The 12,953-nt window shown below is 42.6% G+C and overlaps 1 protein-coding gene across 2 annotated transcripts in view; it reads right to left on the reverse strand.

Moving 5' to 3' along the window:
* Window positions 1–12,953, reverse strand: part of SERPINE2 (serpin family E member 2) — a 59,306-nt gene that overhangs the window by 20,661 nt on the left and 25,692 nt on the right. For both annotated transcript variants that reach the window (XM_019753688.3, XM_019753689.3), the window contains exons 2-3: window positions 4,426–4,706; window positions 992–1,219 (exon numbers count right to left, since the gene is read on the reverse strand). In XM_019753688.3, coding sequence (XP_019609247.1) covers window positions 992–1,219; window positions 4,426–4,684 — 487 coding nt within the window. In that variant the 5' untranslated portion in view covers window positions 4,685–4,706. The remainder of the gene's footprint in view (window positions 1–991; window positions 1,220–4,425; window positions 4,707–12,953) is intronic.

Raw genomic sequence — 12,953 nt, forward strand, 5'->3', positions numbered from 1 at the left:
TGACTGGTGGGCATAGACTGGGAGAGAACTTGTTTTACTGCAGAATGTTAGGCCCCTCCCTCAGAGATTCTGAGTCAGTAGGTTGAGGTCCAGCCACCTACATCCTAAGCATATGCCCCAGGTAACTGTCATGCAGGTGCATCAGGCACCGCGTTTGGAGAAACATGACCTGCAAAACCAGTTTCCCCAAGTTTTATCTTTGAGTTTCTTCTTCCTATTGAATCTCTTTTGCTTCCACTCTTGTGGTCTTAACTCTCCCTTCTATGAAAAGTCTACATTTCTAGACAACTTTCCTCTGTCGTTCTGAACCTACCTCTCCTCCTGGATATTTTCACCTGGACTTCCAGGTTACAAATGAACAGGTTTAAAACACCAACATTAGACATCTCCTCAGTTTAATGGGGAAAAGAGATGCACGTAAACAAGTAATCATTATGCAGAGTGGAAGGTGCTGTAACGGAGGGGCACGGAAGCAGCAGAATCACATGCCAATCATAACCAGAGAGGCGGCACCTACTTCCTGAGATGACAGAAGTGAGGCAGGGAAGGTACGGAGAGAGATCGATCCTGAATCTTAAAGGCTGAGAATGACATTTCAAGCAAAGGAGACAGCAGATATAAAAGCAGGAAGAAATAAGCAATAAAACTTGCAAAACCGACACGGGCTTATGAACCAGAACTCTGGGAATGAGAAGCTGTGAGGAAGGAAGAGGGTCTGCGGGGCTGGACTCTGCTCTGCTGCCCATGCCACAGGGAGAAAAATCCCCAAGGGACACAATGAGTGGTGGCATGAAAACGGAAGGGAGACAGACTGAGTTGTGGGGCCTGCTAAGAAAGGAAAGACAGACCCCTCAGTCGGGTGCTGGCAATTCACAACAGAAGGGACATTGGACTTGCACACACGAGTTAGAATCTTAGAGTCTAACGCACACTTTCATTCACAAAGTGTAAAACCACAGAAAACATTGCCTAGGGAACTGTGACCACTCACCCCTGGTTTCGTTTTTAACCCACGCATTGATGGCGTCGCAGGCGGCGGCTGGGTACTCAAAGTTCAGATTCCAGACTTTGCACTGAAACACATCTTTGTTCCTCGCGACAAAAGGCACTTCAATTTTAGAGCTGTTGTTCAAAAACATTGCATTAGCCACTGTCACAATATCTTTATTCTTCTTGGAGATGATGGCCTTGTTGATCTTCTTTAAAATTTTACCAAGTCCTAAAGGGGAGACAAATGAGAAAATGCAGCGGTATTTCCACAAGATTTTAGAAAAGTTATGTTCCAAAGTTATCTTCTATGTTATGGCAAATAAGAACAGTATGAACAAGATAAATACGAGTATGAACAAGATAAATGTAAGTAGTAAGAAGCCCTGTGTTAAGAAAGGAGGGGAGGGATAAAATAAAGTACAACTGTTAATAGGTCTTAAAAATCAGCGGTGCCCCCACCAAAAAATCAGGTATATTCACGGCATTTTTAACACCTTCCCCATGTGGATCTCATTCTCCTGGAAGGCTTTCTCAGCACAAGCTCAACAGGAAAGATTGGCAAGCTCCTCAATTATGAAGCCATGGGGGGATAAATTAAAGGAATCTTCTCAACCTAGTCTCTTTCTCACTTAACAATCCTTTCCTGCCAAAGATTTAAACAATGTGATCCCCCTTTTTTTTTTTTTACTTCGGAAAAAAAATAAAATAAGCATTCGACAGACTATAAAAAAAATTGCCATGTGCCACCATCCAAGAACGTGATTTTTACTTGACATCAAGCTCAAAAAGTAAGGGGATTAATTTTATGGCAAGGTAAGCTTTATTTTACACGGGCCATTCATACAAGCTCCATTTAGTTTTAGAGCATGGAAAAGAGGAAAATAAGTTATAAGGATGAAATGGGTTTCTATAGAGAGCTTGTATTATAGATCCTTCTTACTCGCTTGGCGTCTTTTCAATATGACACTGTCCTAAAACATCCTGCAGAGTGACCTTGATGGTCTTCTGAGGAGCCAACTTGTCAGTCCAAGAGTGTCTCTTCTTCAGACCCTTTAAACAAGGGCAGGGTAAAGTCTCCCCTGCCACAAAGAGGTCCCCCGTAGGCCTTTGGTAGGCCTCTCAACTGTACCCCTCACGTGTTCTGTGGGGCAGACCTGGCAGGAGGGGGCAGGGCAATTTTATAAGTAAGAGAGCAGCAAACTTCAGAGGCCAAGTCCCAAGCCGGTCCCTTTCAGCCACGCTGCCTCCTCCACATGCCCCAGTCTCCTGCTGGAAAGAGATCAGGGCAGATCTTTCCTCCTCTGCCACAAACTGTCCTGCCTCCATCCTCAACGAGAGAGTCACTATTGTGAGTTCCCAGAAGCTGAACCTGAACAACCACTCGGGCTTGCCTGGATGAGTGTCTCTTGCCAACTGAAGTCAAAATCTACAGCACAACTGTTAGTGATTTGGGAGGAAGAAAGGGGTGGGGAGTGGCCAACAGGCCAATAAGCATTACAACTTTGGAAATACTGCTTAAAATGAATGTGGCTCAGCATTAAAGAAAACCACCAAAATCCAGTGGCTATTTCAGAATTGTATCGGCCCACAGGGCCTGGATGGCACTAGGAGAGGCCACAAATTCTAGCAGTGGTTCTCTATGAAGCTATAAATCACCAAGAGCTTTCTGAATTTCCAAGCAAGGGGCAGAACAGTGTGTTCCAAGTATTTGGTCTTTCCATGCTTCTAACAGGTGAACAAACCGCAAACTCATGCAAAACCTGAGTGCCGCGTAATCAGAGCAGGGCGGTTAGGCATTTGGTGCTGGCAGCTGTGGAGGCTACGCTGAGTCCAGTCAACAGGCCTGAAGCACACACATCCCCGTGTCTCTCTTCCTCTCCCAGCTGAAGGCGTCAATACAGTCAAGATTCCTAGGATGTCATAGTTAGCAGAAAAGACCATGGGGAGGAAAAACCCCTCATTTTCCAGTAAAGTTAACTAAGACCTAGATGTGGCGAGTGACTGGCTCGGGGTCACAATGCCATGAAGCGCTCTGAAGCAAGCCCTACTCCCTCGTCCCTGCAGCGTGGGAGAGGCAGATGGAAGGTAACTCTGGGTGAAACAACCGAGCTAAAGCAAAATAACAGTGCTAGGGCATACAAGCTCCTGCGTTACATTTCAATAGGTAATCAAACTCAGGTTTTCTTTCAAGATAACTAAGCTTTTTCTATCGGGCCTTTATATATATATATATATATATATATATATATATATATATATATATATATATAATTTTGTAGCTTTTAATTTTGAAATAACCATAGCTTCACAGGAAGTTGCAAAACAGTACATAGGGTGTCCCATGTACCTCCCCTCCCCCATTACGCCCAAGGGTGACGTCATGGATGTCTACAGAACAGGACCACAACCAGGAAATTGCTGTTGGTACAGTCCACAGAGCTCATTCAGACTGTTGACATATTGCGTGCGTGTGTGTGTGTGTGTGTGTGTGTGTACGTGTGCGTGTAGCGCTACACAATCTTATCCCCCGCGGAGAATCACGTGTCCACCAGTAGACACAGAACAGTTCCAGCAGCACAAGGCGCCCTTCTGCTGCCCTCCCATCCACCTTCCCAGCTTACATTTTTAAAAGTGCACTGTGGGAACAGAACCAGGAGAGCAGTTTCCAGGCTCTTGCCCTCACGTGGAAGGTGCTCACTCGGGTAGTAAATGGCCATCAACTGTGATTGGATGGCCATCAGCTGTGGCTAGTTGGCCATCAGCTGTGGCTAGTTGGCCATCAGCTGTAACCAATGAGCCATTGGCCACTAACATAACTGCCATGTCTACGCTAGCAGCAAATGGGGGCTAGCAAGAAGATGGTGGCTGGGCTGGCAAGTGCGGACTGCAGTTAACAAGGGGTTGGCTGGTTGGCAGAGAAGCAGACAGCAGGTTGCTGATTGTGTGGCTCCTGCTTCTTGTGTCTCCAACCCAGCCGCCAGCGAGACTATAGTGGTATGACTCCTCTATCTATGGCTCCGTGGGTGTTCCTTTTTGGCCTCACCACGTCCTGCATTCTTGTGCGGGGAGTGGAACTAGAGACCCCAGATGACACCCTGCATGACATGCACCCACAGCCATAATGCATTTATAGCCCTGTACACCATGGAGGAGGGACAGATGGGAAGTTCTCATCTCAGAGATGAGAAAACTGGAGCACTGAGAGACTGAGTGATTGACCCAAAGCCCCACAGCTACAGAACAGAGGCTAGAATCCAGTTCTCCTAACTCCCAGCACTGCAACATCTGTTGTTTAGAGGAGACTCCCAGGTGGCACCAATGAAAACCCTCCGGGTTGATCTGCCTGCTTCTCAGGGCTGGAAGCAAAGCTCCAGCAAGGAACCCTCCTGATGTAGAACCTCTGCCAGGCCTGCAGCCAGAGCTGAGTGCACGCACCATTCACATTATATTTCATCATTGTGGCAAGCTGCAACTTCGTTCTGCCACTGGCTCCCAGCTGCAGCATCCCCAGGACAGATGCGATCCCATGGGGGGAAATGACGACGTTGTCACGAGGCCGCGATTTGACAATCTGATTGAAAACTTGGATTCCTATGTCAGAGCCTAGTTCCTCCAGAGGCTGAGGATTGAACTGCAAGCACACAGAGGGCAAAGTCACTGTGGCCACGAGGAAGAAGGGGAAATGCCAATTCATGGTTCCTTCCGGCAAGGCTAACCTGAAAAATTAAAGAAAGAACATTCAAATTCTTCTGACATGAACACACTTTTGGGGGACTACTTTGAACTCAATCGGATGTGATTCACTGTACTCAGTATAATACCTTCTTAATATATGTAAGATAGGACAGTGTAGATTATATCAGTTTTGACCGTATGTTGTTAGTGGGGTGGGGAGGAGAGAGATAGGGACTTCCGCTTGGTGGGTCCCAACTAAGTTCTACACACTATTCTAATTGTTATTTGTTTCTCATAGCCACCATTCATTCAATTAAACCTACGTTTACTGAGTGCTACTGTGTGTCAGGCCCTTGTCTACGTAAGTGCTGGCCATACAACCATAAAAAGATGGACAAGACCCTTGCCCTCCTAGGGTTTCCATTCTAAAGAGAGACAGAAAATAAACCAGTTATCAATGAAGTGACTTCAGGGAGGGATCAGAGCCAGGACAATAAAACAGTGATGTCGGCAAATGAAGGGCTGGGGTGGGACCACAGCAGACCAGGTTGTCAGGGAAGCCACCTCTGTGGAGGGAACACGTGATTGAGACCTGAAGATGGAAAAGACCCAGCTGGGCACCGAGCAGGGAAAGGGCGTACCAGGTAGAGGAAGGGCAGGGCAGAGGCCCTGAGGTGGGAACAAACAGGTGTTAGAGGTCGGGGTGGCCGTGAATTAAAGGACCTGGAGGAGGAGGAGAGGCAGGAGGGGTCAGCTCCTGAAGGGCCTGTCCAGCCTGTTGTGGCTCTTAGATTCCTTCTGAGGGAGCAAACACTCAGGTTGCTATGCTTACAACTATATACCATAGAATTTTTTAACATGAACACATTACTTTAATTAGTTGTTAATTGAAATAAATTGAAGTGGCAGCCTGACATCTATAATAGGGCAGAAAATTGGTACATTTATGAATTGTGAGGATGGCATTGTTTATGATATTCTCAATTAGAGATTTCTTTTTTAAATGTACTTTCTTCCTTGATTACCACTTACCGAGCTCTCTTTGGCTGTGACAAATAAGAGGTAGGAAATTTACATGTGTTTATGGAAACGCAAATGCTTTTTCATTCACTAAGACCCCAAAAGTGGCAGCGGGTAAAACAAAAGCAGAATCCGTAGCGTCGCTACTTGGGTTCCTCCCTTGCAGACCCGAGCTCCTGCTAAGCACGAGTTTTCCGGGAGCCAAGCTGTCCTTCCTGTCACGTGCACTACGCGTTACGTGCAATACTTACGTGCACTACGCGTTACGTGCACTACGCGTTACGTGCACTACGCGTTACGTGCACTACGCGTTACGTGCATTACGCGTTACGTGCATTACGTGTTACGTGTGGGAACTTGGGTGTGTCTGCAGAGAACAGGAAAGAGGGTGCCTCTTAGGAGACAGGTGACCGGAAGTGAGGGGGAAATGTCTGTGTGGTCCAGGGAAAAGCAAGGCACTGGGGCAGCAAAACCGGCATCTGGTGTTTCCTTGCCTTCCTTTCTATACACGTGTCCTTCTTCCCCCTCCAGGTCATCACAGATGTTCAATAAACACATGGGGAATTAAACCTGATGGCCTATATACTTTCTATTTTGGTTATTTTTCATTGTATCAAACTCGTGTTAACGGAGCGTCACTAGGAAAATGATTGTGCTGAGTCCTGAGCCTCACTTGTTAGCGCCACTTTCCAAGGAGAGAGAAATTCATAGGGGGGTCGGGGGGTAACAAAAGGTCAGGGCCACAAGGTGAACCACTAAGGCCACCACTCAAGGTGATGTTGCGATTTTCTTGAATTTTGTGAAACAAGCACATTTTTTAAAATGTAGAGCATTCGGAGTTTCTCCAGAGCTTAATAACATAATTGTGTAAATGCAGTCTAAATTCAAAACATGTAAATGACCTACATACACTCCTGCTTGGGGCTTTCCTATAGCCAGCATGGCCTATTTTGACTTTGGCACCCAGGGCTGCTTCTACTACCATAACAATCCCGTGTTTCTCTCAGCCTGTTGAACACTGGAGAGCTTCCAAATCCTGATTATGGAAGCTTGACTCATTTCATCTAGAAATTAGACATTGTGCCTTCCCTCCCTCCTTCCTTTTTTCCTGAAGACAAATATTCTCTTTAAAATGAAATATACCACGAAGTCATCGTAAGTATAAAACAATTTGTACAATCTTTGTTACAAACGGTCAGATGCGGTGACTGGCGCCAACCTCATCAATCTGAATTGTTGACTCTTACATTATAGTCTGTTCTGGCATCTACCTTCAGCGTGCCATAATCTACACTCCCAAACCTCCCAAAGAAAGCCTCCTGGATGAGCAAATATTTGAACACATGTTTGAATTTGCACACACATAAAGGACATCAGGTTGGTTTTGCTGATAGCTTAAAGTTGATTCACCTAAATGTTACAGATTTATGTAGAAGATTTACAGAAAGGGCCAGTAACAGACAGCCATGTAACAGCTCCAATGTCTTCAGAGTCAGCAAAGACAATCTCCCCCCAGAATAGCCGTCGTATGTAGCAGAATTATACTTGGTTATGAATATTTGCTAAACAAACAGTTTCATTATGAAGTGTGAGAAGGCTACCATGGGTATTTTTCCTGGTTTCTTGGATTGCGGAATTTTTTTGAGAGATGTCCATGTGCAGTTTCCTATCAGTGCATGGGGACAGTGTCGGAGCTGTTGCAGAACTTGGAATCGGAGCTATTTTTGATTGATGGTCTGGGCACGCTCTTAACTTCTGCTTGGCCTCAGTTTCCTAGGCTCAATGCTCACTCATCTAAACTCACCTGGCACGTACTGTCAAAGACTAAGCTTTCACTTCTCTCCAAAATTCCGTAGCCAGGAGAGTGGGTTACTTTAGGCTCATAAAATTCCTATACTGATACATATTCATGCCCCAATAGACAATCTTTTACATAAAATAACTATTGAAGGGATCAGGTTTTGAAATGCTTGCTGTCTAGAATGAGCAGATTCTCATTATGGGAAGAACATAGTAACCTCCTGTCTATTTTTAAGAGAAATTACACTTTAAACTTTCAAATAAGAGAGAAAGAATAGAGATGTTACCTAATATATTGCATAGCATCAATATGGAAAATCACGAATCTATTTAAATGTTCCCATTTCCTGAATAATCTTTTCATAACAGTAAAAAAAAGGGGGGGGTTCTAGTTTAAGCCTTCAATGGAGGGAGATCATAAACCTATAAATAAAACCATCATCACAGGCATATCCTGCCTAGCGTGGGTTTCTCTTTCCCCACGTACTTTTAGTTTCTCTTACTCCAAACCTTTCCTTCTCAGTGTGGGGAATGTTTTTTGAAGTAATTGGGGACTGCTTTGAGCTTTAAGTGAGATTCAGTGTAGTGAATAATCGGTCGGTAGTTTGGCAAATGCCAGACTCAGAGCACATCCCTACACTTATAAATGTACCACTCGTCAGTGGCAGACAGAGAAACACACTCTCTATAGACCCCTCGACTTCAACCATCACGTCTACTCAGACGATGCCCCAATCTGTAGCTCAATTTCAGGGCCACACTTTCAACTGTTTGCTGCATATGTTCACTTGATTGTTCAGGACACCATCTTGGCCTGAAAAATCCTCTATCCATGGGTTGTGGAGGGCCCCTCGTCGGTGAACTTGACCAACTCTCCTCTGAAAGGGTCATATTTCCTGTTGCTAGTCCTTGGTCTTGCCCACACCCATGCTGTTTCTCTCCCTTACTCTCCACCTGCTAAGTACTGGTGCTTCCCCTAACTCCTTCCATGGCCTGTGGGAAGCTTTCCCTGACTGTCCAAGATAGGGCTATTCACCTCCTTCTCTGAATTCCCGTAGCATTTCCTACCTACACCTCTCATTTTGTTTGTCAAGTATGTTTTTTCCCTCCCAACTAGACTGGAAGCTCACAGAAAGCAGGGCTATGAGATTTTAGGATCTCAGTGCCTACAGGGTCCTATTTGGGGCCTTACCATTGGTAAATACTAAATTAGAGGCTGACCCATGGAACTAATCCAGACGCTCAAATTATTTGGCTTAGAATACAAGGCATTGTAAAAATATTTAAGCAATTAAAAGTTAGAAGATGTCACATACAATCTAGATTTAGATTTATTCTCAGGAAAAACAAAAATGAATGGGAGTTCTGGTACCGCAGCTCTCATTCCCCCAGCAAACATCCTGCATAGCAACCACCCCTATGGGCTAGGTGTGTGCTTTCCTATAGGCCACTCCTCTAGGCCACAGCTCCCTCCGCTGCCTGTTGTCACTTAAGTTACCACCTGCGGCCAGACCCCTGCACTGAACGAATGCCAATCCAAGAAACCAGGGGAGACTAGTAGAGCCAGTCACAAAAGATGAAGCTTAGTTTCAACCTAATAAATTCTTTTTTACAAAATAAAATATACTTTACATATAACACATGAGCTAATGATAAATAATATATCTGTCTGCTCCATTGAGTATAACAAATAAGATGTATGTAAACAGTTTGGGGAGAAAAAGTACAAGAAAGACGCTTCTGGCTCCAACTCTTAGCCAGAGAGTCACATCTATTTTAGGAGGACCCAGGAGTGTCTAATAAATGCAAAGTACTCCATCCTTTAAAAACACTTAAATGGATATATTTTTTAATCTTTATGTCATTAAAATTTCAAATGTATGCAAAATAAAATAAATCCCAGTACCCAACATCCAGATAAAATAATTAGAAACTCATGGCTTATTTTATTTCTTCTAAAATCAAAGATTGTTTTGAAGCAAATTCTAGACATCATATAATTAAAATGTTTTCAACACATACGAGTATTCTCAACCTAAGGAATATATATATATTCTACATATATTAATACATATATATGTGTGCACACAGACACACACACCACACACACACACACACACACACATTACCCCACTTAAAAATTCTTTATATGTTAAATATCTAGTTGGTATTTAAATTTCCCTGATTCTATTTTTTTTTTATAGTTTATTTGAATCAGGATCTAAATACACTCCACACACTGCAACTGGTTGATATGTTTCTTGTCTTTTTAAAAAAAATCTTCCTGTAGTTTAACTTTTTCCTTGGAATTTTTCTGTTGAAGAAACCAGGGTATTTGCTCTGTCAAGTCTCCCACAGTCTAGATTTTGCTAATTGCATTCATGTGATGCTGTCTTCCATACTTCCTGTAAATTGGTAGATCTGGAGTAGGAGTCTGCAAGCTCCTGGGCCAGATCTGGCCGCACTTTGTTTTTGTCTGTGGCTGCATTCAGGCTCCTTCAGTCAGCTGAGCAGAGTTGTGCAGTTGCAACAGAGACCATATGAGCAGCAAAGCCAGAAACATTTACTGCTTGGCTCTTTGCAGGAAAGTTTGTCACCTCTACTCTAGAGGTTAATCAGATTCAATTTTATTTTGCAAGAATATTTTATGGAGGTGTTGTACTCAGTACTAGAAGGAGGTGACCATTTACCTCTTTTTTTGTGATGTTAGCAGCTACTCAGGATCATTGCTTAAGTGCATTTTAAGTGCAAAAACCCTTAAGTTTTATTAAGGGTTGCCAAATGGTGCTATTGTAATTCTAACTTTCCTTCTTCATTAGTTGAAATACTTCTATAAAAAGAAATTTTTTTCACAATAAGTTGGTTATCCAGCATTCTTAGAGTTGACCAGAGGGTTTTTGTTTGTTTTCTTAGTATAATTTTCAAACTCATGTTTGCAACATATTTTAAGAGTCTCGATCACTGAAATTTTATTATCTTTAATTGATGTTCAAAACGAGCCTCCTCAGGTTGGCGCCTGACCCTTTCATATGACCTGTGTCTCAATAGCGTCCTTGTTTTCCGGTTTGACAAGACGTTCCAGGCTCGTTTTGCACACTTCCTGTCCCAGATGGAATCAGCCACTTCGCTAGGAAGCTATGGTTCCTTTTAGCAGGAAACAGTATTTAGAGAACACAATCGGAGTATGCCTGCTTAATAAACTCTAAATTAACTCTGGGAATACTGGGCATTGCTAATGTGGAAAGTCCAAAATGCATTTACATCACTCTCTGCACTATATCCAAATATTGAAATTCAAATTATGAAAGATAGACTATTTAACCATGAATTGGTTTGCCTCCCAAGGCCATATAGCCCAGGGGAGGCACACTGGATAATGGAAAAGATGGGGGAGTGAGCTGGGCATTAAAGTTGGTCTAGTGTAGTCAAAATGGATCACATGCCTGTGAAGGCAGTGAGTCTTATCCTAAGAGTGGGATCCTAACGATGCAAGTGCCTTAAATGAACAACAGAAACAAAGCTTAACAAGGTGAGTTCCCCAATTTATCTCAGGGTGGTGGAAGGTATGACAACCAGCCTCCCCTCCCAGGCCCCCTCAATGAAAGCTGACATTTTCTCAAGCACTGGGAAAATGTTAATACCCTTCTGGTCTTTGTTTCTAGGCTCCTCATTCTTAGTACCTAGAGCCCACTATTATTCTGCCTTTGGACTAACCATTTCTTCTAGAGGGGCTACAGGAGGTAGGGAAAATCAGCACAACAGATTACCGTATTTTGCCATGTTTTTTGGCCCAAACTTTCAGGGGAAAAAAAATCTTTTGTTTTAATTTTTGTAATTCAAATTTTCATTTGTTTACACTTAGATACTTGTTTTTTGTATTATAAAGGCATTTTAGCATTTATTTGTTAACATATTATGGTACAAGAAATTTCATGTAACAAATAATTACAAAACACAAGGTACAAGAAACTTTATGTACCTGTAACAAATTTATGATATTTACGCATCATAGAAGGCCAAGAACCCTTGGTCATTGCAAGTTTACCCTATGTTCAACAAAACCGATTATTGTATTCCAGGATATCATTTTGCATGTGGATATCGTTATTGATTTCTAGAGCTACACTTTTAACTCACAAGCATAAATAAAAGAATTAAAAACATTTATACAGATACAGAATTAGTACTATCTATGTATAATGCACATCTGCATTCTTCCCTAGTACTTGTGAAAATACATGATAAAAATTTGGGCGAAAAAGTGCACATTTTACACAGCAAAAGTATGGTAGATTAGAATCATGACATCTCCCAACAATTTTTCTTCCCAAAAAATAAATGGGAAGGTATTAGGCTGCCAAACTGAGGAGGCTCGTTTTGAACATCAATTAAAGATAATAAAATTTCAGTGATCGAGACTCTTAAAATATGTTGCAAACTTCTTGCCTTAAGTAGAACTGAATTGCCCAGAAGTCATGCCAAATGTTTCTCACCAATACTTTACCAAGAGGCAAAGGTCTAACTCTTAGGGTGTTTGGCAACAGGCATTCCAGAGACCTTCAGCGGTTGACCTGCAGAGATTATGGCTGGATCTGCAAAGTGACAGTAGTTGTTTTTGCACAAACAATTGGGGTTGAACCTCAAATATGATCCTATAATGGCAAGAGGACTCTGGTCTCTCAAACCTCTACAAACATTACTGAAATATGTCCATCCAAACCTGTCTTCATTTTCCAAATGTCTACCACATTCTCTTAAGGCAAGAAGTTAGATGAAAAGCAAAACTAAAGTGCTTTTTCATACCCTGGAAATGTACCGAGTGTTATCATGTTTTCAAAATGAGTCAGCATCTTTAAACCAGCAGAGAAGAGGAAATGCTCGCTGATCAAAGTGACAGCGCTTGGTGGTTTTAAGTGTGGTCTTTCAGGTTACTGGGGAGAGGCTTAGAGACTTCTTTGAATTCTTTCTTAAATTTTTATCGGACTTCAAAGTGTATACTTGATCTACGATGTTAATTAATTTAGCCAAAAATGAATCTAAAAAGAAACTCAGGAAAGAAATGCTCAGCTACCAAAGTGCATAGCTACAATGTCTAAAAGGTTCCTTCAATGTAGGGACATGTATTTTTTTAAATATACTCTAACCGACATCCAATGCCTTTCATCCACGTATCATTCATTCTTAAATCTCTTTTAGGAAGAAGGGGGAAAGGTATGAGGAAGAGGGCGATTGGGGCGTTGTTAGTTGGCTACTTTTAAAATACAAGCTTAGGGGACATTTATTCTCTTTTCCTCTAAGTGTCAGGGAACATTCATCTGAGGTTCAAATCCCAGTTCATCCACTAACCAAGAGATCCAAGGCAAGTCACAATCTTTATGAACCTCAGCTTTCTCCTGCTCCATATTAGAAATCAAATTTTAAGGGTGGTCCTGGGACTTCCGGAAGCACAAATAGAAAGACCAACAGTA

This window comes from Rhinolophus sinicus, chromosome 17 (assembly GCF_057876585.1).
Source record: "Rhinolophus sinicus isolate RSI-liver-muscle chromosome 17, RSI-T2T, whole genome shotgun sequence".
In the NCBI taxonomy this organism is placed as follows: domain Eukaryota; kingdom Metazoa; phylum Chordata; class Mammalia; order Chiroptera; family Rhinolophidae; genus Rhinolophus; species Rhinolophus sinicus.